Source organism: Anomaloglossus baeobatrachus, chromosome 3, assembly GCF_048569485.1.
Source record: "Anomaloglossus baeobatrachus isolate aAnoBae1 chromosome 3, aAnoBae1.hap1, whole genome shotgun sequence".
Lineage (NCBI taxonomy): Eukaryota > Metazoa > Chordata > Amphibia > Anura > Aromobatidae > Anomaloglossus > Anomaloglossus baeobatrachus.
The window spans coordinates 124,033,875-124,060,193 of NC_134355.1; the positions used below are offsets into that span (position 1 = coordinate 124,033,875).

Consider the following 26,319-nt stretch of genomic DNA (forward strand, 5'->3'; position numbering starts at 1 on the left):
AAAAAAAGCATTTACATCACATATATACTTACATGCATTAATATTAAAATCTATTAATTTAAAAAAAAGAAAATTTAAACTAAATCTGTGTTAGTATGATTAAAAGTTGAGTGCACAATGGAAAAGGAGGACGCCTTATAGAAAATGTATCAGAATCATAGTGCAGTTTATACCTAAAGAACACAAATACTCAACAAATAGACAATATATAACAAGGGGCCTTAAAACAAACATTGTGGTGTGGTCAGTGGTGCAGTTAGTAAAGTGTGAGTAGCTTTCTTTGTATTTCATTGAGAGCCAAGTGAAAAAAAATCCCATAGTCTAACCTGTCATCTTGATAAGCAGAAGTCTGTTCTTCTAGTCTTCGTACCAAGTCTTCCAGTTCGAACAACCTGTCTTTCACATAGTTCTTCTCTGTCTCCACTTCTTCCCTGGCTTCCTGGAGTTGCTTGCTTGCCCATTCTTCCATTTGATGGCCCCTACACATACTGTCTCCTATCTGCTTCTGTAGGACCCGCTTTTCCTCTTCACTGTTCTTCAGCTGAAGGAGTAACTTAGCATTTTTGGCTAGAAGATCTTCTACTGTGACCATTCCAGTCTGGGACTCGCACATATTTTTAAGCATATTTCCAGAAACATTTGTCTGATTTGCCATAACTATTTCGTCTGTGCTCATTAATTTCAGCTTGTAATCTAAGTCAGCATTGCTAACTATCCCTGCCTCCAGATTTTTCTTCTCACCACCAGGCAATTGGAGCATTGATTCCAGCTTCTGTACACGTTCTCTGCTTTCCTGCAACTGAGAAATTAATTCTATTGCCATGTCCTCAGAAAGCGGGCATTTGTCTGCCCTAGTTTCTAACAAGCTGCTTAGATGGGCTTTTTCTTCTTCAAATCTTTCTCGTTCTTTCATAAGGGTCTGTTGAGTCTTTGTCTGCTCCTGCAGCCGGGCTCTCAGAGAGGTTACCAAGGCCTCCATCTCACGTAGCCTTATTAATGTGTTCTCCTCTGCCTCATTGAAGGGATGTCCCTCAGCCATGTCTATAGAAAAGTAATCCTGCTCATCTTGCGTATTGAAGCTACAGTTATGCCTTTTGTGACTTTCTACGAGGTGTTCACTTGGAGGATCGCTATCCGTGCCTCCATTCATCAATGGCGGATTCTCCTGAAGGTTGTGGACGTCACAAACCACTTGCCCTGCATCCGCTCTATCATTTGTAGACACGAGGGAATGCATTTGCTGGTTCAGATCGGCTACAGTCCCCTCATCACAAGGATCACAATGTCCTTTCTCAACCAACCGTTGCCGTTTTCTCATAATGGTGCAAGAATTTTTAGCTTTTACCAACAAAGCATTTAAACCCTCAATTTCATGGTTGAGCCCATTAATGTGATCTCTATAATGGGTTTCTAGTCTTTCCTTCTCAACAGCAAATGATTTACAAATTACAGCTTGGTCCTCATGGTGTTCTTCCACTAGTCTTAGCTGATCTTTCTTCCATTGTGCCATTAGGGTCTTCTCTTTTTCTTCCCGGTGGTGTATGTCAGTGATGTGGTCTTGGATTAACGCATTCTTCTCAGAGTCGTGTATTCTCTGGAACTCATTTTTTTCCATGAGATGCTGCTGGATTAAACCCTGGCAATGTTGTGCGTACTTTGCTTCAACTTGTGCCAGCTTCTCAATAACTTCATCTTCTGTTTCTTCCCTATAGATAAATGGACGGTCACCTGAATTAAACAAAATTATGCATTCATTTCATAGAAACCTGCCTAAATGTCTGTCTGGCATTACCACAGCGGAACAGTAATACAGGTAAAAGAATTCTTTAGCCCACCAGATAAGTTATAAGCTACCCCATGGGCAGGTTGTATATACAAGGATTGGGGTTACCCGGGAATAGGGCCTCTTTTTGGCATATGCTTTATACGGCATAACTCAGAAATGGGAATTGCAGGCACCGGCAGAAATATACAACTTGGTATGAACATAGCCTTTTGCTAACCAGTTGGCTGTAATGAGACTGGCCTAAGGAGTTGCAGTGCAAATTTTCAGAACTGAATGAACCAGATCATTGATCTCTATGATACTGTTAGGGTATGTGCCCACGATGAGCACTCATTGCGTTTTTTTATGTTGCATATTTTTGAAGTAGTTTAGTGTTTTTTCACCTATTCTCATGAATGAAGGATAAAACTAATCAAATATACATGCAAAAAAGGAGTCCAAAACGCGTGATCTTTATCTTGTATTTTTCCTTCCAACACATCAGTATTTGCAGCAGAAATTTCCTAACATGCACATACCCTTAAGGCCCCGTCACACACACAGATAAATCTTTGGCAGATCTGTGGTTGCAGTGAAATCATGGACATATTGTTCCATTTGTCCACAGCCACAAACCTGGCACTGATTGTCCACAATTTCACTGCAGCCACAGATCTGCTGCAGATTTATCTCTGTGTGTGACAGGGCCTTTAGTCCTAGTCATGCAACCCGAGGTCGGGCCACAACATGCAGAAGTAATATGGAAGTTAACAGGAACAGGCATTATGGCTGTCTGACTAAGGTACTATAGGAAAAGCTGCCCCTGCATCTGATAAGGTCTTCTGCCGGCCAGACAACTATATTTTCGGACTCTGCCATACACATGCATGTTCGGGGCAGCCATGCATTTATGTGTTTTTAAAGGCGGGTGGAGTAAACCACTGTCAGACATCTTTAGCGTAGCTTATCTCCACTGAACATAACATAATAGGGCGTTTATCCATCTGCCAATTCCTTATCCCCCCCATCTACATCTTCGGTCGTAGGAAGAGGTAGTAGACGCACATGCATATCAGATGGCTGCCTCTCATGCACTGGTAGTAGACGCACATACATATCAGATGGCTGCCTCTCATGCACTGTGTACATGGGCCGTTAGTCTGTATCTTCCAGGATCTGGAAGATTTTAATTTTACTTATACATTATATCTATTAAAACAGTTTATGTAAAAATGGGAAAATAATATGGCTGTCAGAAAATGTCAGTGGAATTGGATGAAATCACAAAAAAATGGTCAAAATCTGCAGGTTTTTTGTCATCTCCCTGGTGTATGCCCGTTTTCCTCAGTATTTAGTTAGACCATTGGAGCAGTTTTGAGGCAAAACGATCTGGACAAACAGCAATAGATGAGCATCCCAAAGGGGCACAGAATATAGAAAAGCACGGGGGCACAGACAAAGCCTTAGATGTTAGTATTTTATAGCGCTTAGCAGTGGACAGACAATAGCAGAATATCTGTGCAGAGAGCCATAGGCTACTTTCACACATCCGGCTTGAGCTCTGCGGCTCAATCCGGCTGTGCAAGCTATGCAACGGATGCGGTGAAAACACCGCATCCTTTGCATAAGTTTTTTACATGCGGCCAGTCCGGTTTTTGCCGCTTGCGGCATGCTACTGAGCATGCGCAGTGGCAAAAACCGCATGCGGCGGCCGGATGCGGTTATTGCCGCATCGCGCCGCATCCGGCCGCCATAGGCATGCATTGAAAAATGCGCCGCATTGGCCGAATGCGGCGCGATGCGGTTTTTTTTTGCCGCACGAAAAAACGTGCCAGGCAACGTTCCATCCGGCCGCCGCATCGGCTAAATCTGCCGCATGCGGCAAAAACCGGATGGAACGCAAGGCCATGCGGCACAATGCGGCACTAATTAAAGTCTATGCAGGAAAATCGCAACCGGCAGCAAAGAAAACCGGTTGCGATTTTCCTGCAAAGTGCCGGATTGTGCCGCATAGCAAAAACCGGAGGTGTGAAAGTAGCCATAGAAAAGCATTCCTGAACCTTGAGCAAAATGTCTCTGTATATGAAGGACAGCCTGATAGTACTGTTGCATGAGGCACCCTAATACTGCCCGATCTGCTGGCTGCAATTCACACCAGTACCTCACTACTGGCAGGAGACACTACCATCCATACAGTGCTGTGCACTTTTCTGCAATATTTTTTCACGTTACACCCACAAACTTACATGTATTTTATTGAGATTTTATGTTATATACCAACAAAACGTAGCAAGTGTTCCTGTCGGTTACCTTTTTTTAATGGAGTTTTTCATTGATATCTTCACTTAGTGTTTTTAAAGCATATTAAAAAAAAAAAAATCTTAAAAAAAACTTACAAATTTATTAGTTAACCTACAAAGTATTGACTCAGGGAAGCTGAAAAAACATGCAAGCCACAATTTTCAGATTTATATTTTTTAAATAATTTAGAAAACCATGAATGGTTTCTTTTATACCTCACAAATATTTGCTACTTTTGTGTTGGTATGTCACATAAAATCACAAAATACATTCAATTTTGTGGGTGTGACATGACAAAATGTGGAATACTATTTCAAGGCACTGTCACAGGAACCATTAAAGGAAGAGTTACCTATATAATATATTAACAGTTTTTATTCAGGCCTCAAAATGTTTTTAATGGATTCCTTTATAACAGCAATGTGTAAAAACACTAAGGTTACTTACCGGTAGCCGGTTTTCCAGAACCCATGACAGCACACATATAATCACGTGGTGCTGTCATGGGTGAAGGGAAAACACCAAGGTTATTTACCAGTAGCCGGTTTTTCCAGAACCCATGACAGCACCACGTGATTATATGGGTGCTGTCATGGGTGAAGGGAAAATAAAATTTAATCCCACTATACAGGTAACTGGACTAGTCCATGAGCGTCATCAGTCATCCCTTCAGTACACCGGTATCACACCCTGAGCAGCGGAATTGACAAACCAGTATGTGCAGGGACAAGCTGCAGGGACAAGTGATGGAGCATCAGGACTAGTCTGGTTACACGTGCAACATAATTAAACATTTTTACACACATTAAAGTAACAGTTAATTGTAATGAATGCATTATTTAATACTTTAAGAGCCTCAATAAGTGATCCTAATATATTTAAAAGGGATTCTCTGAAAAGATGTCCAAATGGCCGCTGTTACATATTTCAAGCCTCAACCAGTCCTAGGAAAACACCACGGTTACTTACCGGTAGCCGGTTTTTCCAGAACCCATGACAGCACCACGTGAGAGAGAGGGATCCGCCCAGCGAGGACAGGAAACCATTCTGATTAAAAGGGCGGTACCTCTCCCCTTCGTCAGTTGATTACCGAGAACGAGAGGACCTCCAACAAATGTTAGAACTTACTCCATCACCACTAAACACACACAAGTACACCCAGAAGTGCACACCAAGGATGAGAAAGGGAGGGATTATATGGGTGCTGTCATGGGTTCTGGAAAAACTGGCTACCGGTAAGTAACCGTGGTGTTTTGCCCTCAGCCATGACAGCATCACGTGAGAGATTTCCAGAGAAACCTAATTAGGCAGGGACCACTGCCTCAAGCACCCGTCTACCAAATGAAAGAGCAGCCGAGGAGGATAGGTCCAACCGATAGTGTCGGAAAAAAGTAGACTGTAAGGACCAGGTAGCGGCCCTACAAATTTGTTCAATAGATACCTGCGCACGTTCAGCCCAGGAAGTAGACACTGCTCTGGTGGAATGGGCCCGAATGTTCTCCGGAACGGGCGCTCCACTGGAGAAGTAGGCTAAAGCAATGGCCTCCCTAATCCACCTAGCAATAGTACCCTTTGACACCCCTTGACCCTTGGTACTACCCTGAAAGGAGATGAATAACGACTGCGTCTTCCTCACTGCCCGCGTCACTTTTCTTCACTTCACCGCCGGTTTACAGAACAGGGGTCCCCCATCAAGGGCAGGAAACCAACTGACGAAGGGGAGAGGCACCGCCCTTTTATTCAGAATGGTTTCCTGTCCTGGCTGGGCGGATCCCTCTCTCTCTCACGTGGTGCTGTCATGGGTGAGGGGAAAATAAACAGTTCGCTTGAACACTGCATCACACAGAGGCCTCTGAGAAATATCAAGCAGAGGAGCAGCATCGTGAATGAGCATATCTGATCTTCGCATTCACACTTCCTCACTCAGCCTGACAGGTTTGCAAATAGCAGGGCTGAAGCAGGAGGAGGAAAAAAAAACAAAAACAAAAAAAAAAACAAAAAACCTCTCCTTTGCTTGGCTGACAAAGCAGATTCGTCTTTTTCTTCCTCCTGCTTCCGACCTGCTTGTGTGCAGTTATAAACCTGTTCTGCTCAGTCAGCAGAGTAGAGGTTTGTTTCTCCAGTTTCAGAGTTGCTCCTTGCCCAGTTGCAGACCTGTCAGACTGAGCGAGAAGCCCATTCACAATGCTGGAACATGCACGATCATCACTCAAGGATATCCATCTCGAGAAGTGTTTCTTTATGCAACCCGTGCTAATATATGTGCTTAAAGCGGATGAGTTGCAGACTAAAATATGTGATGGCGGCTATTTTGCACAACTTCTTGGAGAGTCCCTTTAAGGATAGTGCTAAATTATCAACTAGGTAATGGAACAGCCATTATTACAGACTGAAAAGATTGAAGCAATGGAAATCATACTTTCCTAAAATTACTTCTCACCCAACCACCATGACTCTGCTTGTAGTTTCATTGCTGTAACAATCTTTAAAGAACCTAAAAGGGATTCTTCACTTATAACAGAGGTGTTAAAGATATTGCTCTGTGACACCAAGTATTCCAGGTTCTGTTCCTGAACTTGTTAGTGCAGCCTTACACAGCTCCCCAGGAAGTTAATTGAGGAGTAAGTGATCGGTCCTGTTTGTCCATCAGCCCCCTCACCCCTCCAAAAATATAAAAAAAATAAATAAAAAAAAACCACGTCTTTCACATGTGCATTTTTTTCCCCCATTTTGAGGGTATTGATGGACAGGTCTGGTCACGCGCTCTTTCATTAGTAGCCATTATGAGAACAGAAGATCTGTGTAGGGTGTGATGAAGCAGCACTAACAAGTGCAGGAGGAGAACCTGTAGGAGGTATACATTAGTTAGCGTCACAAAATTATTTTTCCCAACACATTTTCACAGTATTGTGAGCGGTGGCTGTAAGCATGTCCTCTCATGTTGTCAGCTGTCAGTCAAAGTGCCGGAGTGTGCTTACAGCTGCTATTCACAGCGAGTGGTCTATGAGCCATTACTGTAGCTGCACCAGCTAGTTGGTATGACTAACCTGGCGGCTCCTGGGAAGAAAATAAGTTTCTTTTCTCCTGGAAACCGTATTGCAAGTACTGCAGCCGGGCACCTATCAAATGCTATTAACCTGAAGATCAGCCTAATATATGCAGGATGGTAGTGTTCACTTTAATGCCCTCCTCACATCATCACATTATAGACTAAAAGTTGTCAGAATAAGCTGAAACACATTCTAATATATGTGGAGGACTAAAGACTTTACCCTGATAAATGTCAAGGGAGAGAAGGATCTGACCCGTTGAATTTCAACAACCAATCTTTTTTTTCTCCATTGAACAAGCTGCTAACAGAGCCAATCATTCCTCTGTATGGAAGAGGAAGTTAACCAAAAGCTATCTAATGTGTATGAGGGCCTCTACACAGTAGCTTCTTTTTAGTGACACTAGAGCAGACCTGGGCAAGGGGCGGCCCGCGGGCCACATCCGGCCCGCCTACTGTCTGTGACCGGCCCGCCCATTAGATTAGAGTTGGAGACCTGGTGCTGCTTCTCCTGCCGGGCAGGAACTTTTCAAATGACACACACGCGCCATACTGACGACATCAGGGTGCGCGTGTGTCACAGATAAAGCTGCCGGGCAAGGAACAGAGGACAGATTCCTGCGTTCCGCTGCTACACTGTGCGGAGCTTCAGGATCGGTCCTCTGTTCCCTGCCCGGCAGCTTTCTCTGTGACATGTGCGCCCTGATGTCGGCAGTACAGCACGTGTGTGTCATTTGAAAAGTTCCCGCCCGGCAGGAGAAGCGGCACCAGCCGGTGCCTGGACAGAGAGAAGCAGCGGTGCAGCCAGGGCCTGTAACCGGGAAGAAGCAGCTCAGCGGGGGACCCGTACGGAGGTGCCTGAGGAAGGAGAGGTGAGTGGTCACTAATAACCTGAGGGGGGGGGACAATTGCAGGGGTAACTGGTGTAATATTTATACACACACACACACACACACACACACACATATATACAGTTTTGGGTAGAATTGAGTTAATTATATTAGTCCGGCCCTCTAAAAAGGATCCCAAGTTCTCATGTGGCCCCATGAGATATTTAAATTGCCCACCCCTGCACTAGAGGGACAGTTAGTCTTTCTGGACAGGAGTTATTCCATACTTATGCCACAGGTAGCAAGAAGCACCTTCCTCCCTCCCCCCTCAAAATAAAAAAAAATTAAAAAAAAAACAAAACACATTTATAGAATTTATTCCTAAGAAATTTAAAGTTACTTATTGTTTTGACTAGAAGACATACTTTAAAAAAAAAAAAAAAAATCTTTATAGTCCACAGGAAGCTGCCAATGACCAAGGACACAGCATCCTTCCCAATCACACTGTATATAGCAGCACAGTTCTCTCTCCTCCAACCAAACACTGAGCTATCTGATTAGTGAAGTGCAGGTCCTGGTAGCTTCCTCTCCTGCACTGCACCAAAGATGCAGGAATGCTGCACGTCCCAACTTGATGACCTTTCAGATCAAGTGATCAGTGTGTGATGATGTAGCAGAGCTGTGTGTGTGTGTGTGTGTGGTGTTTATGTATGTACAGTGGGAAAAAAAGAGAATTTTGTTACTTACCGTAAATTCTTTTTCTTATAGTTCCGTATTGGGAGACCCAGACCATGGGTGTTTAGCTTCTGCCTCCGGAGGACACACAAAGTACTACACTCAAAAGTGTAGCTCCTCCCTCTGAGCTTATACACCCCCTGGTAGCCAGTCCTAGCCAGTTTAGTGCAAAAGCTGAAGGAGAATAGCCACCCACAAGTAGAACCGAACAAGAACCGGAACAACCGGAGACTCTGTCCACGACAACAGCCGGTGATAACACACGGAACAAGAAAATTGCCAACAGGCAACAGGGAGGGAGCTGGGTCTCCCAATACGGAACTATAAGAAAAAGAATTTACGGTAAGTAACAAAATTCTCTTTTTCTTTATCGTTCCTTTGGGAGACCCAGACCATGGGACGTTCCAAAGCTGTCCCTGGGTGGGAATAAACAGAAAAAACTAAGAAGTAGGCGGAGCCTAACTTCACAAGTGGGCGACAGCCGCCTGAAGGATGCGTCTGCCCAAGCTCCCATCTGCCGAAGCATGAGCATGCACTTGGTAGTGCTTCGAAAAGGTATGCAGGCTAGTCCAAGTGGCAGCCTGACAGACTTGTTGAGCCGTAGCCTGGTGCCTAAAAGCCCAAGAGGCACCGACAGCTCTGGTCGAGTGTGCTTTGATCCCCGGCGGGGGAGGCACCTGAGTACTCTGGAAGGCGTCCGAAATGGTCGATCTAATCCAACGGGCCAAGGTCGACTTAGAAGCAGAGAGACCCTTGCGCCGCCCTGTGGTTAGCACAAAAAGAGAGGTGAACCGCCTAAGCGCAGCGGAGAGCACACACCAGATCTAGAGTATGCAGCGCTTTCTCAAAGCGATGAACAGGGGCCGGACAGAAGGAAGGCAAGGAAATATCCTGGTTAAGGTGGAAGGGAGAGACCACCTTAGGAAGAAAGTCTAGGGTCAGGCGGAGAACTACCTTGTCTTGGTGAAAAACCAAAAAAGGTGACTCCGAGGAGAGCGCAGCCAAATCAGAGACTCTCCTAAGAGAAGTTATGGCAACTAGAAAGGCCACCCTTTGAGAAAGACGATACAAAGAAACCTCCCTAAGGGGCTCGAAAGGGGGTTTCTGCAATACCGTGAGGACCAAGTTAAGGTCCCAGGGATCCAAGGGCCGCCGATAAGGTGGAATGATGTGAGACGCACCTTGCATGAAGGTGCGGACCTGAGCCAGCCGGGCGAGACGCCGCTGGAACAGCACTGATAGAGCTGAGACTTGTCCCTTGAGAGAGTTGAGGGACAGTCCTAGCTGCAGACCGGACTGTAAAAAAGACAGAAGGGTCGGCAACGAGAATGGCCAAGGAGAATGGCCGGAAGAGCGACACCAGGACAGGAAAATTTTCCAAGGCCTGTGATAGATCTTGACGGAGGAAGACTTACGGGCCCGAGTCATAGTGGAGATGACTTCAGGACGAATACCAGAAGCCGTCAAAATCCAGGGCTCAAGAGCCACGCCGTCAATTTGAGTGCCGCAGAATTCGGGCGGAAAAACGGACCTTGCGAGAGCAGGTCTGGACGGTCCAGAAGATGCCACGGCATCTCCACGGACAGTTAGAGCAGGTCCGGATACCAAGCTCGCCTGGGCCAGTCCGGTGCAATGAGGATGACTCGACGGCCCTCCATTCTGATCTTGCACAGGACTCTGGGCAAGAGAGCTAGAGGGGGAAACACGTAGGACAGACGAAACTGGGACCAGTCTTGAACCAGAGCGTCCGCGGTGAAGGCCTGAGGATCGTGGGAGCGAGCCACGTAAACCGGAACCTTGTTGTTGTGACGGGATGCCATTAGGTCCACGTCCGGAGTGCAGATTGCGGCAGATTGACTGAAACACTGCCGGGTGCAGGGACCACTCGCCATCGTCCACGGATTGACGGCTGAGATGATCTGCCTCCCAGTTTTCTACGCCAGGGATGTGGACTGCGGATATGGTGGACTTTGAGTCCTCCGCCCATTGAAGAATGCGTTGGACCTCCAACATTGCCAGGCGGCTGCGTGTCCCGCCTTGATGATTGATGTAGGCAACCGCTGTCGCGTTGTCTGACTGGACGCGAATGTGCCTGCCCACCAACAGGTGGTGAAAGGCTAGGAGAGCTAAAAGCACAGCTCTGGTTTAAAGCACATTGATTGAAAGGGCTGACTCGGACGGAGTCCAAGTGCCCTGTGCTCTGTGGTGGAGATGTACCGCTCCCCAGCCGGATAGGCTGGCATCCGTGGTGAGAGTCACCCAGGACGGAGTCAGGAAGGAGCGCCCTTGGGACAGGGAGAGGGGTCGAAGCCACCACTGAAGAGAGCTCCTGGTCCGTGGCGACAGAGCCACTAACCTGTGCAAGGAGGAAGGCCGCTTGTCCCAACAGCGGAGAATGTCCAGCTGCAGAGGACGCAGATGGAACTGGGCAAAGGGAACCGCCTCCATGGAGGCCACCATTTGACCCAGCACCTGCATCAGGCGCCTGAGGGAATAACGGCGGGGCCTCAGGAGAGAGCGCACCGCTAGCCGGAGAGACTGCTGTTTGATTAAGGGCAACTTCACAATTGCCGGCAAACTCTCGAACTGCATCCCTAGGTACGTGATACTCTGGGTCGGAGTCAGAGTGGATTTGGGAAGATTGACAATCCACCCGAATTGGGCTAGGGTGGCGAGAGTGAGCGAAACACTCCGCTGACAGTCTGCGCTGGATGGACCCTTGACGAGAAGGTCGTCCAGATAAGGAAGCACTGCTAACCCCTGGAGGTGCAGGACCGCAATCACTGCCGCCATGACCTTGGTGAATACCCGAGGGGCCGTGGCTAACCCGAAGGGGAGAGCCACGAATTGGAAATGATCCTCTCCTATCGCAAAACGTAACCAACGCTGATGTGACACTGCGATTGGCACATGCAGATAGGCATCTCTGATGTCGATGGACGCCAGGAACTCCCCTTGGGTCATAGAGGCAATGACTGATCGCAGAGACTCCATGCGAAAATGCCGCACCCGGACATGCTTGTTGAGAAGCTTGAGATCCAGGATGGGCCGGAAGGTACCGTCCTTTTTTGGAACTAGGAAGAGATTTGAGTAAAAACCTCTGAACCGTTCCTGAGCGGGAACTGGGACAATCACTCCGTTTGCCTGCAAGGACGCCACGGCCTGCGAGAAGGCGGCGGCCTTGGAGCAGGGGAGAGTTGAGAGAAAAAATCTGTTTGGAGGGCTGGAAGAGAATTCCATCCTGTAGCCGTGAGATATGATGTCTCTCACCCACTGATCGGAGACTTGCTTTAACCAAGCGTCGCCAAAGTGGGAGAGCCTGCCACCGACTAAGGACGTGGCTGGAGCGGGCCGAGAGTCATGAGGAAGCTGCCTTAGTGGCAGAACCTCCTGCGGTCTTCTGCGGACGTGCTTTTGGGCGTTGGATTTCTGATCCTTGGCTGAGTTAGCGGACGAGGCGCAAGGCTTAGAGGATTACCAGTTGGAGGAACGAAAGGAACGAAACCTCGATTGATTCCTACCCTGGGCGGGTTTCCTGGTCTTGGTTTGTGGCATGGAAGTACTCTTCCCGCCAGTAGCTTCCTTAATGATTTCATCCAGCTGTTCACCAAACAGCCGTGAACCAGCAAAAGGGAGCCCAGCAAGAAACTTCTTGGAAGAAGCATCTGCCTTCCACTCTCGAAGCCACAAAATCCTGCGGATAACAAGAGAATTAGCTGAAGCCACCGCAGTGCGGTGAGCAGCCTCTAGCATGGCAGACATGGCATAAGATGAAAAGGCTGAAGCCTGAGCAGTTAAGGTAACCATCTCAGGCATAGATTCCTTGGTGAGGGAATGCATCTCCTCTAGAGAAGCAGAGATGGCTTTGAGAGCCCACACTGCTGCAAAAGTCGGGGAAAACGCGGCCCCCGCAGCTTCATACACAGATTTGGCCAGAAGGTCAATCTGACGGTCAGTGGAATCCTTAAGTGAGGTGCCGTCAGCCACCGACACAACGGTCCGGGCTGAGAGCCTAGACACCGGAGGGTCTACCTTTGGGGAGTGAGACCACTCCTTGACCACCTCAGGTGGAAATGGAAACCGATCATCAGAACCACGCTTTGGAAAGCGTTTGTCAGGGCCGGCCCTGGGTTTGGTCACAGCGGTATGAAAACTGGAGTGGTTAAAGAACACACTCTTCACTCTCTTAGGCGAGGTAAACTGATGTTTTTCTGCCAAAGAGGGTTGCTCCTCTGAGACTGGCGGATTGAGATCCAGCACAGAATTAATAGAAGCAATCAAATCACTAAGATCTGAGTCACCCTCAGAGAAATCGATGGGATACATAGCCTCCGAGCCCCCAGTGAGGGCATCCTCCTCATCTTGAGAGTCAGCTCTTGAGACAGAGCCGTGGGATGGGGAGGGGGGAGAAACCCTGCGCCTTCTCTTAGAAGGACGGGGTCTGGGATCAGATGATGAATCCTCAGTGAGCTCCGATGGACGGAGGTCAGAGGATAGGAGTCCTCTGTCAAGAGTATTAGAGGCACCCTGTGAGGGAGGCTGATGCATATTCATCAAAGTCCTGGACAAAAGTCCCATGGACTCAGCAAATGACTGGGATATGGACCTAGAAAAGGACTCTACCCAGGCCGGGGGGTTCAGTCACAGGTGCAGCAGCAGCCTGAGAGACCACTGGGGGTGAGACTCCAGGCTGTGGCACCGCCAAGTTAGAGCAGACATCACAATGTGGATAGGTGCTCGGCTCAGGCAGCAGGAGCTTACATGCAGTGCATGCAGAATAAGCTTTGGAGCCTTGCTCCTTGTGTGAGACATGCTGCTGGAGTGGGGGCTTTGCAGAGAATGAACCCCAGGGAGAATATACAGAGGTCCACAACCGGAGACCGGCTGTGGCTTAACTGACCGCTGAGCGCGGTGTTGTGTGCCCTCCAGATCCCGAAGCCCGGTCCCCCAGTGCGCAGCACCTCAGCAGAGATGCAGAATGCAGGATGTCCCAGAGCAGAGTGAACTCTGCCTGAGAAATGGCCACCGGAGCGAAGAGAGGGGGCGGGACTAGGGGTGTTCCTATAAAAGAGCGGGAACTGGAGGGCTATAGAGACCTGCAGGGAAGGAGGGACGCCCCAGCAGTGGGGAGTGTCCCTCCCCTGTGTAGAACGGCCGCCGGGAGGAGCCGAACCTGTCCCTCTGCATGAGTGACATGTAAGGGCACGAAAATGAAACTAGGCCTCCGGTGAAGCCGGGGCCTAAACTTAAGCGGCTAGGCCGACAAGCAGGCACCATCGGCGCGGTTCTCAGGCAAAAGCTAGAGAACCCGCCGGAAAAGTTAAAACAAACACATACAGCATACTCTCCCCTTACAATAAAGAACCGGGACCCCCAACATAAACGTCTCAGGTACTTAGCTGCTGAGACGCAGGGCCATGTCCCTGGGGATGAGTGCTCCGGTCCAACAGAACCCTCAAGGGGCTGTGGATGGAGACCGGACTCCTGCCAGGCATGGAGACCGTGCTGGCTCTCACTTGAAGCCAGAGCCCAGAAGGGATGGTGAAGGAGCGCGGCATGTAAGGCTGCAGCCTTGTAAATCAACGTTAACAACACCGCCGACACAGTGGGGTGAGAAGGGACATGCCGGGAGTCCAGACATGGACCCGCTTTTCTTCAAACTCTTACCAAAAGTCAAACAAATCAGATGAGAATGCATGTGTGGATGTATGACTCCTGACACAAAGCAATAAACTGGCTAGGACTGGCTACCAGGGGGTGTATAAGCTCAGAGGGAGGCGCTACACGTTTGAGTGTAGTACTTTGTGTGTCCTCCAGAGGCAGAAGCTAAACACCCATGGTCTGGGTCTCCCAAAGGAACGATAAAGAAATAAGTATTTGATACACTACCGATTTTGCAAGTTTTCCCACCTACAGAAAATGGAATTTTTACCATAGGTACTTAATTTGCATTTTACTGCATGAAATAAGTATTTCATCACCTACCAACCACTAAGAATTCAGGCTCGCACAAACCTGTTATTTTTTCTTTCTCCTTCTCTGCACTCATTACCAGTATTTTAATTGCACTTGTTTGAGCTTGTTACTTATATAAAAAGAGAATTTTGTTTACTTACCGTAAATTCTTTTTCTTATAGTTCCGACATGGGAGACCCAGACCATGGGTGTATAGCTTCTGCCTCCGGAGGACACACAAAGTACTACACTCAAACGTGTAGCTCCTCCCTCCGGGCTATATACACCCCCTGGATGACAATCTAACCAGTTCAGTGCAAAAGCTGAAGGAGGACATCCACCCATAAGTAGAGATAGAGTAAAACTCGGAAAAACCGGAACCTCTGTCTACAACAACAGCCGGTGAAACACACGGAACAAGAACTGCCAACAGGCAACAGGGAGGGTGCTGGGTCTCCCATGTCGGAACTATAAGAAAAAGAATTTACGGTAAGTAAACAAAATTCTCTTTTTCTTCATCGTTCCTTATGGGAGACCCAGACCATGGGACGTCTCAAAGCAGTCCATGGGTGGGAATAAACAAAACTGAGAAGTAGGCAAAACCTAACTTCACAAATGGGCGACAGCCGCCTGAAGGATGCGTCTGCCCAAGCTCGCATCTGCCGAAACATGAGCATGCACTTGGTAGTGCTTCGAAAAGGTGTGCAGACTAGACCAAGTGGCAGCCTGACAAACCTGCCGAGCCGTAGCCTGGTGCCTGAAAGCCCAGGAGGCACCGACAGCTCTGGTCGAGTGCGCCTTAATCCCTGGCGGAGGGGGCACCTGAGAACACTGGTAGGCATCAGAGATGGCCGACCTAATCCAACGAGCTAGGGTCGGTTTAGAAGCCAAGAGACCCTTGCGCTGACCCGTGGTTAGCACAAAAAGTGAGGTGCACCGCCTAAAAGCGGCGGTGCGTGACACATAGATTCGGAGCGCCCGCACCAAATCCAAGGTATGCAATGCCTTCTCAAAGCGATGCACAGGGGCCGGACAAAGGGAAGGCAATGAAATGTCCTGGTTAAGGTGGAAAGAAGACACCACCTTAGGGAGAAAGTCCGGAGTCGGACGGAGAACCACCTTGTCTTGGTGAAACACCAAAAAAGGTGACTCCGAAGAGAGCGCAGCCAAATCAGAGACTCTCCTGACAGAAGTTATGGCTACTAGAAAAACCACTTTCTGTGAAAGTCTAAACAAAGGAATCTCACTAAGAGGCTCAAAGGGGGGTTTCTGTAAGGCTGTGAGGACCAGATTAAGATCCCAGGGATCCAAAGGCCGCCGGTAAGGAGGAATGATGTGAGATGCGCCCTGCATGAAGGTGCGCACCTGAGCCAGTCGGGCGATACGCCACTGGAATAATACCGACAGAGCCGACACCTGTCCCTTAAGGGAATTGAGGGACAGTCCTAGCTGCAGACCGGACTGTAAAAAGGACAGAATGGTCGGCAAAGAGAACGGCCAAGGAGCATGGCCGGAAGAGCGACACCAGGACAGGAAAATCTTCCAAGTCCTGTGGTAAATCTTGGCCGAGGAAGACCTCCGAGCCTGAGTCATAGTGGAGATGACCTCAGAAGGAATGCCTGAAGCTGTCAGGATCCAGGACTCAAGAGCCACGCCGTCAATCTGAGAGCCGCAGAATTCTGGCGGAAAAACGGACCTTGAGAGAGAAGGTCTGGGCGGTCCGGGAGATGCCACGGCATTTCTACGGACAGACGGAGCAGATCTGGGTACCAAGCTCGCCTGGGCCAGTCCGGAGCAATGATTATGACCCGACGGCCCTCCATTCTGATCTTGCGCAGAACCCTGGGCAAGAGAGCCAGAGGGGGAAACACATAGGCCAGACGGAACTGAGACCAATCTTGAACCAGCGCGTCCGCTGCGAAGGCCTGAGGATCGTGGGAGCGAGCCACGTAAACCGGGACCTTGTTGTTGTGCCGGGATGCCATTAGATCCACTTCCGGAGTGCCCCACTTGCGGCAGATTGACGTGAACACTGCCGGATGCAGGGCCCACTCGCCGCTGTCCACGGTTTGATGGCTGAGATAATCGGCCTCCCAGTTTTCTACGCCTGGGATGTGGACTGCGGATATGGTGGACTTGGAGTCCTCCGTCCACTGAAGGATTCGTTGAACCTCCAACATCGCCAGGCGGCTGCGAGTCCCGCCCTGGTGATTGATGTAGGCAACCGCTGTCGCGTTGTCTGACTGGACTCGGATGTGCTTGCCCGCCAACAGGTGGTGAAAGGCTACGAGAGCTAGAAGAACAGCCCTAATTTCCAGCACATTGATCGAGAGGGCTGATTCGGACGGAGTCCAAGTGCCCTGTGCTCGGTGGTGGAGAAATACTGCTCCCCAGCCGGAGAGGCTGGCATCCGTGGTGAGGATCACCCAGGACGGAGTCAGGAAGGAGCGTCCCTGTGACAGAGAGAGGGGCCGAAGCCACCACTGAAGAGAGCTCCTGGTCTGCGGCGACAGAGCCACTAGCCTGTGCAAGGAAGAGGTCCGCTTGTCCCAACAGCGGAGAATGTCCAGCTGCAGGGGACGCAGATGGAACTGGGCAAAGGGAACCGCTTCCATTGATGCCACCATCTGACCCAGCACCTGCATGAGGTGCCTGATGGAATGACGGCGGGGCTTCAACAGAGAGCGCACCGCCAGATGAAGGGACTGCTGTTTGACTAAGGGCAGCTTCACAAGTGCTGGCAGAGTCTCGAATTGCATCCCTAGGTACGTAAGTTCCTGGGTCGGGGTCAGAGTGGACTTGGGCAGATTGACAAGCCACCCGAATTGAACAAGCGTGGCGAGAGTGAGCGAGACACTCCGCTGGCAGTCTGCACTGGATGAGGCCTTGACTAGAAGGTCGTCCAGGTAGGGGATTACTGCCAACCCCTGGAGATGCAGGACCGCAACCACTGCTGCAATGACCTTGGTGAAAACACGAGGGGCTGTGGCTAACCCGAAGGGGAGAGCCACGAATTGGAAATGTTCCTCTCAGATTGCAAAGCGTAGCCAACGCTGGTGTGAAACCGCAATAGGCACATGCAGATAGGCATCTCTGATGTCGATGGATGCTAGAAAATCTCCTTGGGTCATTGAGGCAATGACCGATCTCAGAGATTCCATGCGAAAGCGCCGCACCTGAACATGCTTGTTGAGAAGCTTAAGATCCAGGATGGGCCGGAAGGAACCGTCCTTCTTGGGGACTAGGAAGAGGTTTGAGTAGAAACCTCTGAACCGTTCCCGGGCGGGAACCGGAACAATTACCCCGTTGGCCTGCAAGGATGCCACGGCCTGTGAGAAGGCGGCGGCTTTGGAGCAGGGGGGAGCGGACAGAAAAAATCTGTTTGGCGGGCTGGAAGAAAATTCTATCCTGTAGCCGTGGGAGATGATATCCCGCACCCACTGATCGGAGACGTGTTGAAACCACGCGTCGCCAAAGTGGGAGAGCCTGCCACCGACCAAGGACGTTGCTGGCGCAGTCAGATAGTCAAGAGGAGGCTGCCTTAGTGGCAGCGGCTCCTCCGTTCTTCTGAGGATGCGGCTTCGCGCGCCAGTTGGGTTTACGATCCTTGGCTGAGGTAGTGGACGAAGCTGAGGGCTTAGAGGATGACCAGTTAGAGGAACGAAAGGAACGAAACTTCGACTGGTTCCTGCCCTGGACAGGTTTCCTGGTTTTAGTTTGTGGCAAGGAAGTACTCTTCCCGCCAGTAGCTTCCTTAATAATTTCATCCAGTTGTTCACCGAACAGCCGGGACCCAGCAAAGGGGAGCCCAGCAAGGTACTTCTTAGAAGAAGCGTCTGCTTTCCACTCTCGAAGCCACAAGATCCTGCGGATCGCGAGAGAATTAGCGGAAGCCACCGCCGTGCGGTGAGAAGCCTCTAGAATGGCAGACATGGCGTAGGATGAAAAGGCCAAAGCCTGGGAAGTTAAGGCAACCATCTCGGGTATAGAGTCCTTGGCGAGGGAATGTATCTCCGCCAGAGAGGCAGAGACTGCCTTAAGAGCCCACACTGCTGCAAAAGACGGGGAGAACGAGGCTCCTGCCGCCTCATATACAGATTTGGCCAGAAGGTCAACCTGGCGGTCAGTGGGATCCTTAAGAGAGGTGCCATCGGCCACAGATACGACTGTCCGGGCTGAGATTCTAGACACCGGAGGGTCTACCTTTGGGGACTGAGCCCACTCCTTAACCACCTCAGGTGGAAAGGGAAAACGGTCATCATAACTACGCTTTGGAAAGCGTTTGTCAGGACAGGCCTTGGGCTTGGAAACAGTGGCCTGAAAACTGGAGTGGTTAAAAAACGTACTCCTAGCTCTCTTAGGAGAGGTAAACTGGTGTATTTCTACCAGAGAGGCTTGTTCCTCTGACACTGGTGGATTGAGGTTCAGTACGGAGTTAATGGATGCAATCAAATCACTAACATCCGCATCACCCTCAGATAAGTCAATGGGGTACATAGAGGTAGCATCTGAACCCACAGTAAAAGTATCCTCCTCGCCCTGCACCTCAGCTCGTGAATCAGAGCCGTGGGACGAGGAAGGAGAAGGGTCCCTGCGTCTCCGTTTAGGAGGACGGGGTCCTAAAACATGCTCTGAGAGCTCTGCAGAGCTCGGAGCAGCAGAGGCGCCCTGAGAAGGGGGCTGATGCATGGTCAGCAGAGTCCGGGACAGCTGTCCCATGGAGTCGGCAAAAGACTGGGAGATAGCTCTGGAAAAAGATGCTACCCAAGCCGGGGGTTCAGCCACCGGGGCCGGAGCAGCCGGGGGGACCCCTGAAGAGGCTCCAGGCTGAGGCACCACCATGTTAGAGCAGGCATCACAATGTGGATATGTGCTCAGCTCAGAATGAGCTTACATGCAGTGCATATAGAGTACAGCTTAGCAGACTTGCTCCTAGTGACAGACATGCTGCTGAGGTGGAGGCTCTGCAGTAAAGAATACACTCCTATAGAATGATCTCCTGAGAGTGTATAATAAAGCCCACAACCAGAGGTTGTGGCTTACCAGACCGCTTATTTTGTGTGCCCTCCGGATTCCACAGCTTGGACCCCCAGTGGATGCAGCAGCTGCAGCAGCCAGCTCCGATCAGTGTGAGAATGCTGATAAAATGGCTCTGGAGTGAGGAGGGGGGGCGGGGATTAGCCCAAGAGCAGGAATCCGGAGGGCCAAGGAGAGTTACAGGGGAGGGAAACATCTCCTCAGAGAGGAGTGTCCTCCCCTCTGCTGATCGGCCGGTGGGCGGCGCCGCACTGTTCCCCTGCAAGGCTGACATGCAGAGGGAATGAAACCGAAACTAGGCCGCAACTGAAGCCGGGGCCTAAATTTTTACATCCGGCCGACGAGCAGGCACCCTCGGCGCGGTTCTCAGGAAAAAAACAGAGAACCAGCCAGAATTCACAGCAAAGTCAAAAGACACACTCTCCCCACAATAAATATACCCGGGACCCCTGAAAAACTTCTCAATACTTAGCTTTTGAGACGCAGGGCCATGTCCCTGGGGGGGGGGGTTACACGCTCCGTCCGGCAGGATCCTGACAGGGCTGCGGATGGAGACCGGTCTCCTGCAAAGCAGTGAGAACCGTGATGGCTCCCACTTCAAGCCAGAGCCTCAGAGGATGGTGAAGGAGCACGGCATGTGAAGGCTCCAGCCTTGTAAAGTCAACCTTAACAGCACCGCCGACACAGTGGGGTGAGAAGGGACATGCCGGGAGTCCAGACTGGACCCGCTTTTCTTCCATATCTTTGAATCAAAAATCTTAAAAATGAAAAATCAGAGAATGCATGTGTGTGTGTGACCTCCTGGAACACAAAGCATTGAACTGGTTAGATTGTCATCCAGGGGGTGTATATAGCCCGGAGGGAGGAGCTACACGTTTGAGTGTAGTACTTTGTGTGTCCTCCGGAGGCAGAAGCTATACACCCATGGTCTGGGTCTTCCATAAGGAACGATGAAGAAAAATACACCTGTCTACACAATCAAAATCACACTCCAACTTCCCCCATGGCCAAGACCAAAGATCTGACTATGGACTCCATGGACAAAGTTGTGGACCATCACAAGGCTGGGATGGGCTTGATATCAAACAATAGGCAAGCAGCTTGGTGAGAAGGCAACAACTGGTGGCGCAATTATCACAGAATGGAAGAAACACAAGATTACTGTCAATCTTACTAGGTCTGGAGCTCCATAAGATCTCGCCTCGTGGGGTAAGGACTATTCTGAGAAAACTCAGGAATCAGCCGAGAACTACACGGAAGGAGGACCTGTTCAATGCCCTGAAGAGAGCTGGGACCAGTCTCAAAGATTACCATTAGGAACGCACTACGCCGTCATGGATTAAAATCCTGCAGGGCACGCAAGGTCCGCCTGCTCACGCCAGCACATGTCCAGGCTCATTTGAAGTTCCCCAATGACCATCTGGATGACACAGAGGGGGCATGAGAGAAGGTCATGTGGTCAAATGAGATCAAAATACGACTTTTTGGTATAAACTCCATTCACTGTGTTCAGAGGAAGAAGAAGGATGAGTACAACCCCAAGAACACCATCCCAACGGTGAAGCATGGGGGTTGAACCATTTTATTTTGGATGTGCTTTTGTGCAAAGTGGACAGGATGACTGCACTGTATTGAAGGGAGGATTGATGGAGTCATGTATCACAAGATTTTGGCTAACAACCTCCTTCCCTACAGTAAGAGCATTGAAGACTAGTCATGGCTGGGTGTTCGAGCATGGCAATAACCCGAAACACACAGCCAGGACAACTATTGAGTTTCTCCATAAGGCCTAAGCCACACGGCGAGAAAATCGGTGCGAGCGGAGTGCGATAAAACATTGCATTCCACTCGGACCAATTTTAGCCTGTGTGAGCGATCATTTTCTCAGCCCTAATCGGACCGAGAAAACAATCGCAGAATGCTGCGATTGTAATGCGAGACTTTCTCTCTCGCACCCATTCAAGTCTATGGGGCGAGAGAAAAATCGCACTGCACTCGCGGTACACCGGTGTACTGCGCGTGCAGAGCGAGAATCGCAATAGCCGGCTACAGAGGAGAGAGGGAGATAAATCCCTCCCATCCTCAGTGCTGGCCCGCCCCCCCCGCAGCTGAGGTCCGCTCGCACAGTCAGACCTCAGTCGCAGGGACACTCGCATGACACTCGGCTCCCGCTATGCTGCCAGCGGGAGCCGAGTGTCATGCGAGGATCGCACTAGTGCCCCGTGTGGCCCCGGCCTTAGAAGCATTTCAAGTTCTAGCCAGTCTCCAGACCTGAACCCAATAGATAATCTTTGGAGATAACTGAACCTCAATGCTGCACAGTGACAGCCCCAAAACCTGAAATATATCTGGGGAAGATCTGTATGGAGGAGTGGCCAAAATCCCTGCTGCAGTGTGTGTGCAAACTTGTTCAAGAACTACAGGAAATGTCTGACCTCTGTAATTGCAAACAAAGGTTTCTGTATTAAGTTATGTTTTTCAATTCTATCAAATACTTATTTCATGCAATAAAATGCAAATTAATTATTTATAAATCATACAATGTGAATTTCTAGATTTTGTTTTTAATTTGTCACATTTGAAGTGTACCTACGATAAAAATTACAGACCTCTCCATTCTTTGTAGGTGGGAAAATTTGCAAAATTCACAGTATATCAAATACTTCCTTTCCTCGCTGTATTTATACAGCTGAGCTGAGTGTTCACGGTGTTCGGTTCTTTCAGCAGTGTTCATATGTGTGATCTGCAGAGCGTGTAACTAATGTGGGGGCTGTAAAGCTATAAGTGTACAATACACAGGCTGTCTTTATTCTACCCTAGCGCATTAAAACTAGTAATATTGACCTCTCCACCATTTCCAGTATGAAATAGGTATAGACAACTGAATGTAGGGAAAACTTAGGGTGCTACTCATCACAATGCGTGTCTTATAGTCTGTATAATACAGTATATATGCTATTTTTTAGGAATTGTAAGAAATTACAATAATCAAAAAATAGATCCACATAAGCAGAGTATTAATGTGGATTTATCGTCACTCCAGATAGTTGAATTTAATACTTGCATTTTTTGATGAAGTAACAAATCTGTGTCATCTCTTTATAGGATTCGATGTGTAGTTTCTCTGTAATTTCATCGAGAAATTCATGAACAAATTCATAACCTTGTTTATAGTCTGTTGTCCCTGCACAGTTCGATATCAATACCAATGGTTACAAAGTTTGAGACTGTAGGGACACAGGTGTCACCCAATAACCATTTTTTTTTTCATAAATGTCTAGACAGAATAACAGAGGAACAACACATTGCAGAGATAAAGGGAAAATATGCTGCAGAATTGTTTGTTCATTATGAATACAAGTATTTAAAACGCACTTATCACCAGGATTTTCCTATATAACCTAAAGCCAGTGCTATACTGGCACTATCAGGCTGATTCTCTACATACCTTTAGTTGTCAGCTCAGATGTATAAGTTTTGAAACAAGCAAGTACAGTTTGTAAAATGAGCAGTTTTTTGATTGGCAGCAGCTGCCGATCAGCTAATAGCTGGGGCGGGGTTTGATAGTGATTCCCGCCCCCTTTCTGTTGTTCCTCCCCCTATGTGTCATTTATGCTAATTCTATTATCAATGCATTTTACTAAGTGGCTAGAAGGACCTTTGCTAATGTCATACCTATGTGACAAGAAGAGGCAGGGCCTCACCCAACAGAAAAATAATGTTGCTTCCTAGTATCAGCTGTGTTGGCTGAGGCCCCACCCCTTCTGGTCACATGGGTATGACATCAACAAAGGTCCTTTTAGCCACAGACTAAAATGTATTGATACTAGAATTAGCATAAATAACACATAGGAGGAAGGAACAACAGGCAGGAGGGCAGGAATCACTATGAAAACCCACTTAGCTATTAGCGGATTGGCAGCTGCTGCCAGTCAAAAATCTGCTCCTTTTACAAACTTTACTTGCTTGTGTTTCAAACCTATACATTCGAGCTGACAACTAAAGGTATGTATAGAATCAGCCTGATAGTGCCAGTATAGCACTGGCTTTAGGTTATATAGGAAAATCCTGATGACTGGTGCAGCTAGACAGGATTGATGACAGGTCCACTTTAAGAGGGGTAAGCAAAGAAGTAAAAGAAACTGAAGCAAAATATAGTAAACTTTAGAAATTTTAATATAGAGCTAATATATGTAAAATATGACATTCAGCCAAAAATGGGGTGTTCTCTCTTAATATAGCTAGAACGTAGCTCAATAAAACCTGTGAGAAGTGACCAGCACCAGTGGTAAGGCACAGCGGAATCCTCCTGACAGAGGGAAGGGACATAGCGCACGGACCACGCTCTCCGACTGTAAACCAGCTGCGCATTTCATATGAAAAGTGGTATATATATTTGAACACCACTCATACATATAGTGCAATTTAAGTGGTTATGTGCATTGCGGGACTGTATATAAATAAACATAAGTAAAAGTCATGTATTGACAACAAAGACAAAGAACACAGAGCCATTACAAAGACAAAGAACACAGAGCCATGCATTGGGGCAGCATTCGTGCAAGGTTAACCATGCGTTATTATTATAAAGCAGTCCTGCTGCACATAAAACAGGGAATCAGAAAGCCAAATCAGCAGAAAGGCTAGGTGATGCCAGCAAGTCAGAAGTCATTGGTAATTGCAATCAGACAAGTCCTAAGACTACTCTGGACTAATGTGTCTAATCTAGAATACCATAGAGTAAATATGTGATATCCGACCTCACTGACTGCAGCTCATGCTGGTGGCTCCTCTTTAGATCCTCCTCCAGCTGTTCCTTCTCCTTGGTCAGCCTGTGGGCCAGCACGGATATTTCTTTGGCATAATATTCTTCCATGGTAGCTCGCTCCTTTTCAAACTTTTTCTCTAGCTCTTGGACGTGGCCAGATTTGGGGAGCTGCTCTCTCAGGCTGTCTATGACCTCTTGATATTTCGTGTTGAGTTCCTCGAGGTCTCCCTTCTGCTCCTCTAGTTCACTGATTTCTAACTTGAAATTCTGTTCAGTGTCTTTTCTTTCTTTTTCAAAATTTGTTTTCGCCAGCTCGAGCTCCCGCTCATAATAGTTTACCTGAAAGTACAGAATTATGTTCAGCATTGGCATACATGGAGATCATGGGACCCCACAGCAGAAGACCTAATTTTTCTTCATACGACATGCATGGTTTAAAGGGAACCTGTCAGCAGAAATTTCCCCTAAAACCTAACAGATTCCCCCTCTGCAGCTCCTGGGCTGCATTCTAGAAAGGTCCCTGTTATTATTGTGCCCCCTTTCTGACCAAAAAAAAAGAGTTTATAAAGAGGTACCTTTTTGGCTTCGGATTCTATAAAATGTGACACGGGGGCGGGCAGCCTGATGGCCGTTATTCTGCCCCCTGGTCCTGTATGCGGCCCCCATCGCTGATTTCCATACTTTTGGACGCCGCCCACTGCTCCAGCCATCCCCGCGCATGCCCAGTGCCAGTCTCACGGGACTGAGCACTGTGACTGCTGGTGACGTGTGTGTGAAGATGTAATTTACCCTCTCACTGTATATGCTGTACAGATTCCTATTTCAAGCTGGGTTCATTGTCTTATTTGAACTACTTCTGTGTACATTTCTATTGTTGTAGGTAATCACCCCCTAAAATGCAAGGTTATATCCTCTTGAGGCACTTCCATCCCTGGGAGTAGGGGGAGGTGGGCCTAGAGTCCAACTAGTGTAAACTCTGCTTACCTGGGAGATTCAGTCAGAGTGAGCTGAAACTTGAAGGGAGCAGGAGCTCCAGCCTGTGTGGCTGTGGACACGGACGGAGCTAGGCCTGTGTGGCGGCCCTTGGGATTGTGTGGAACTCTTTGGACTACTGTAAGGACGATTGCTTTGTAATCCGGCCCGAGGATTGTCGGGAAGGGCCCCCGAATCTGTTTCACGTGGACTTATCGTGTGCTGTTCCAGTGTTCTTGTGAATAAACCTGTTGGATCGTTCCTCGGCCTGTTGTCTCTCCTTGCTCTGCTGTACACCCCGTCACAAACTGGTTGGCAGCGCTGGGATCAGAGCAGAAGGAATGGAGGACAATGGCTCAACATCAGGAACCAGCACTGCAGAGTACAAGACCTGGACTTTGGGGAGCCTGCAATCAAAGGCCCGTGAAGTAGGAGTTCGTTTCAAAGGACTCTCCAAGGAGCAGCTGATTGAGGCGCTAGAAGGAGTCTGCTCGCAAAATGACGTGGAGGAAGGATCCTCACAGCAAAGGGAGGAAAGACGGGAGCTGGAGGTAAATACCCAAAAAAGTCAATGGATTGTGTGGTACAAGGAAAAGATGGCACTGCTTGGAGATGAGGCCACCATAGAAGATAAGAGGGAGGCCATGCGTGGAGCTGAAGAGAAGGAGCGCAGGATGGAGGAGATGGCACTGCTGGATAAGGAGCTCGCTGTGGAAGCCGCGAGAGGTTCCAGACAGACTGTAACCCCAGCACCCATCATAAGGGAACTTCCCAGGGTGTCCCGCAAAGACTTTAAGCCGTTCAATGAGGCTGCAGGTGACATTGAGGGCTTCTTCCAGGACTTTGAGCATCAGTGTCGATTAATGGAAGTCCCAGAAAGGGAGCGCGTCCGGCATCTGGTTGGGCT

General features: G+C 48.7%; 1 protein-coding gene across 1 annotated transcript in view; it reads right to left on the minus strand.

Moving 5' to 3' along the window:
* The window catches only part of NINL (ninein like), a 321,722-nt gene that overhangs the window by 95,646 nt on the left and 199,757 nt on the right, over positions 1 to 26,319 (minus strand). Inside the window, exons 17-18 of the mRNA XM_075339423.1 lie at positions 24,433 to 24,779; positions 327 to 1,706 (exon numbers count right to left, since the gene is read on the minus strand). Coding sequence (XP_075195538.1) covers positions 327 to 1,706; positions 24,433 to 24,779 — 1,727 coding nt within the window. The remainder of the gene's footprint in view (positions 1 to 326; positions 1,707 to 24,432; positions 24,780 to 26,319) is intronic.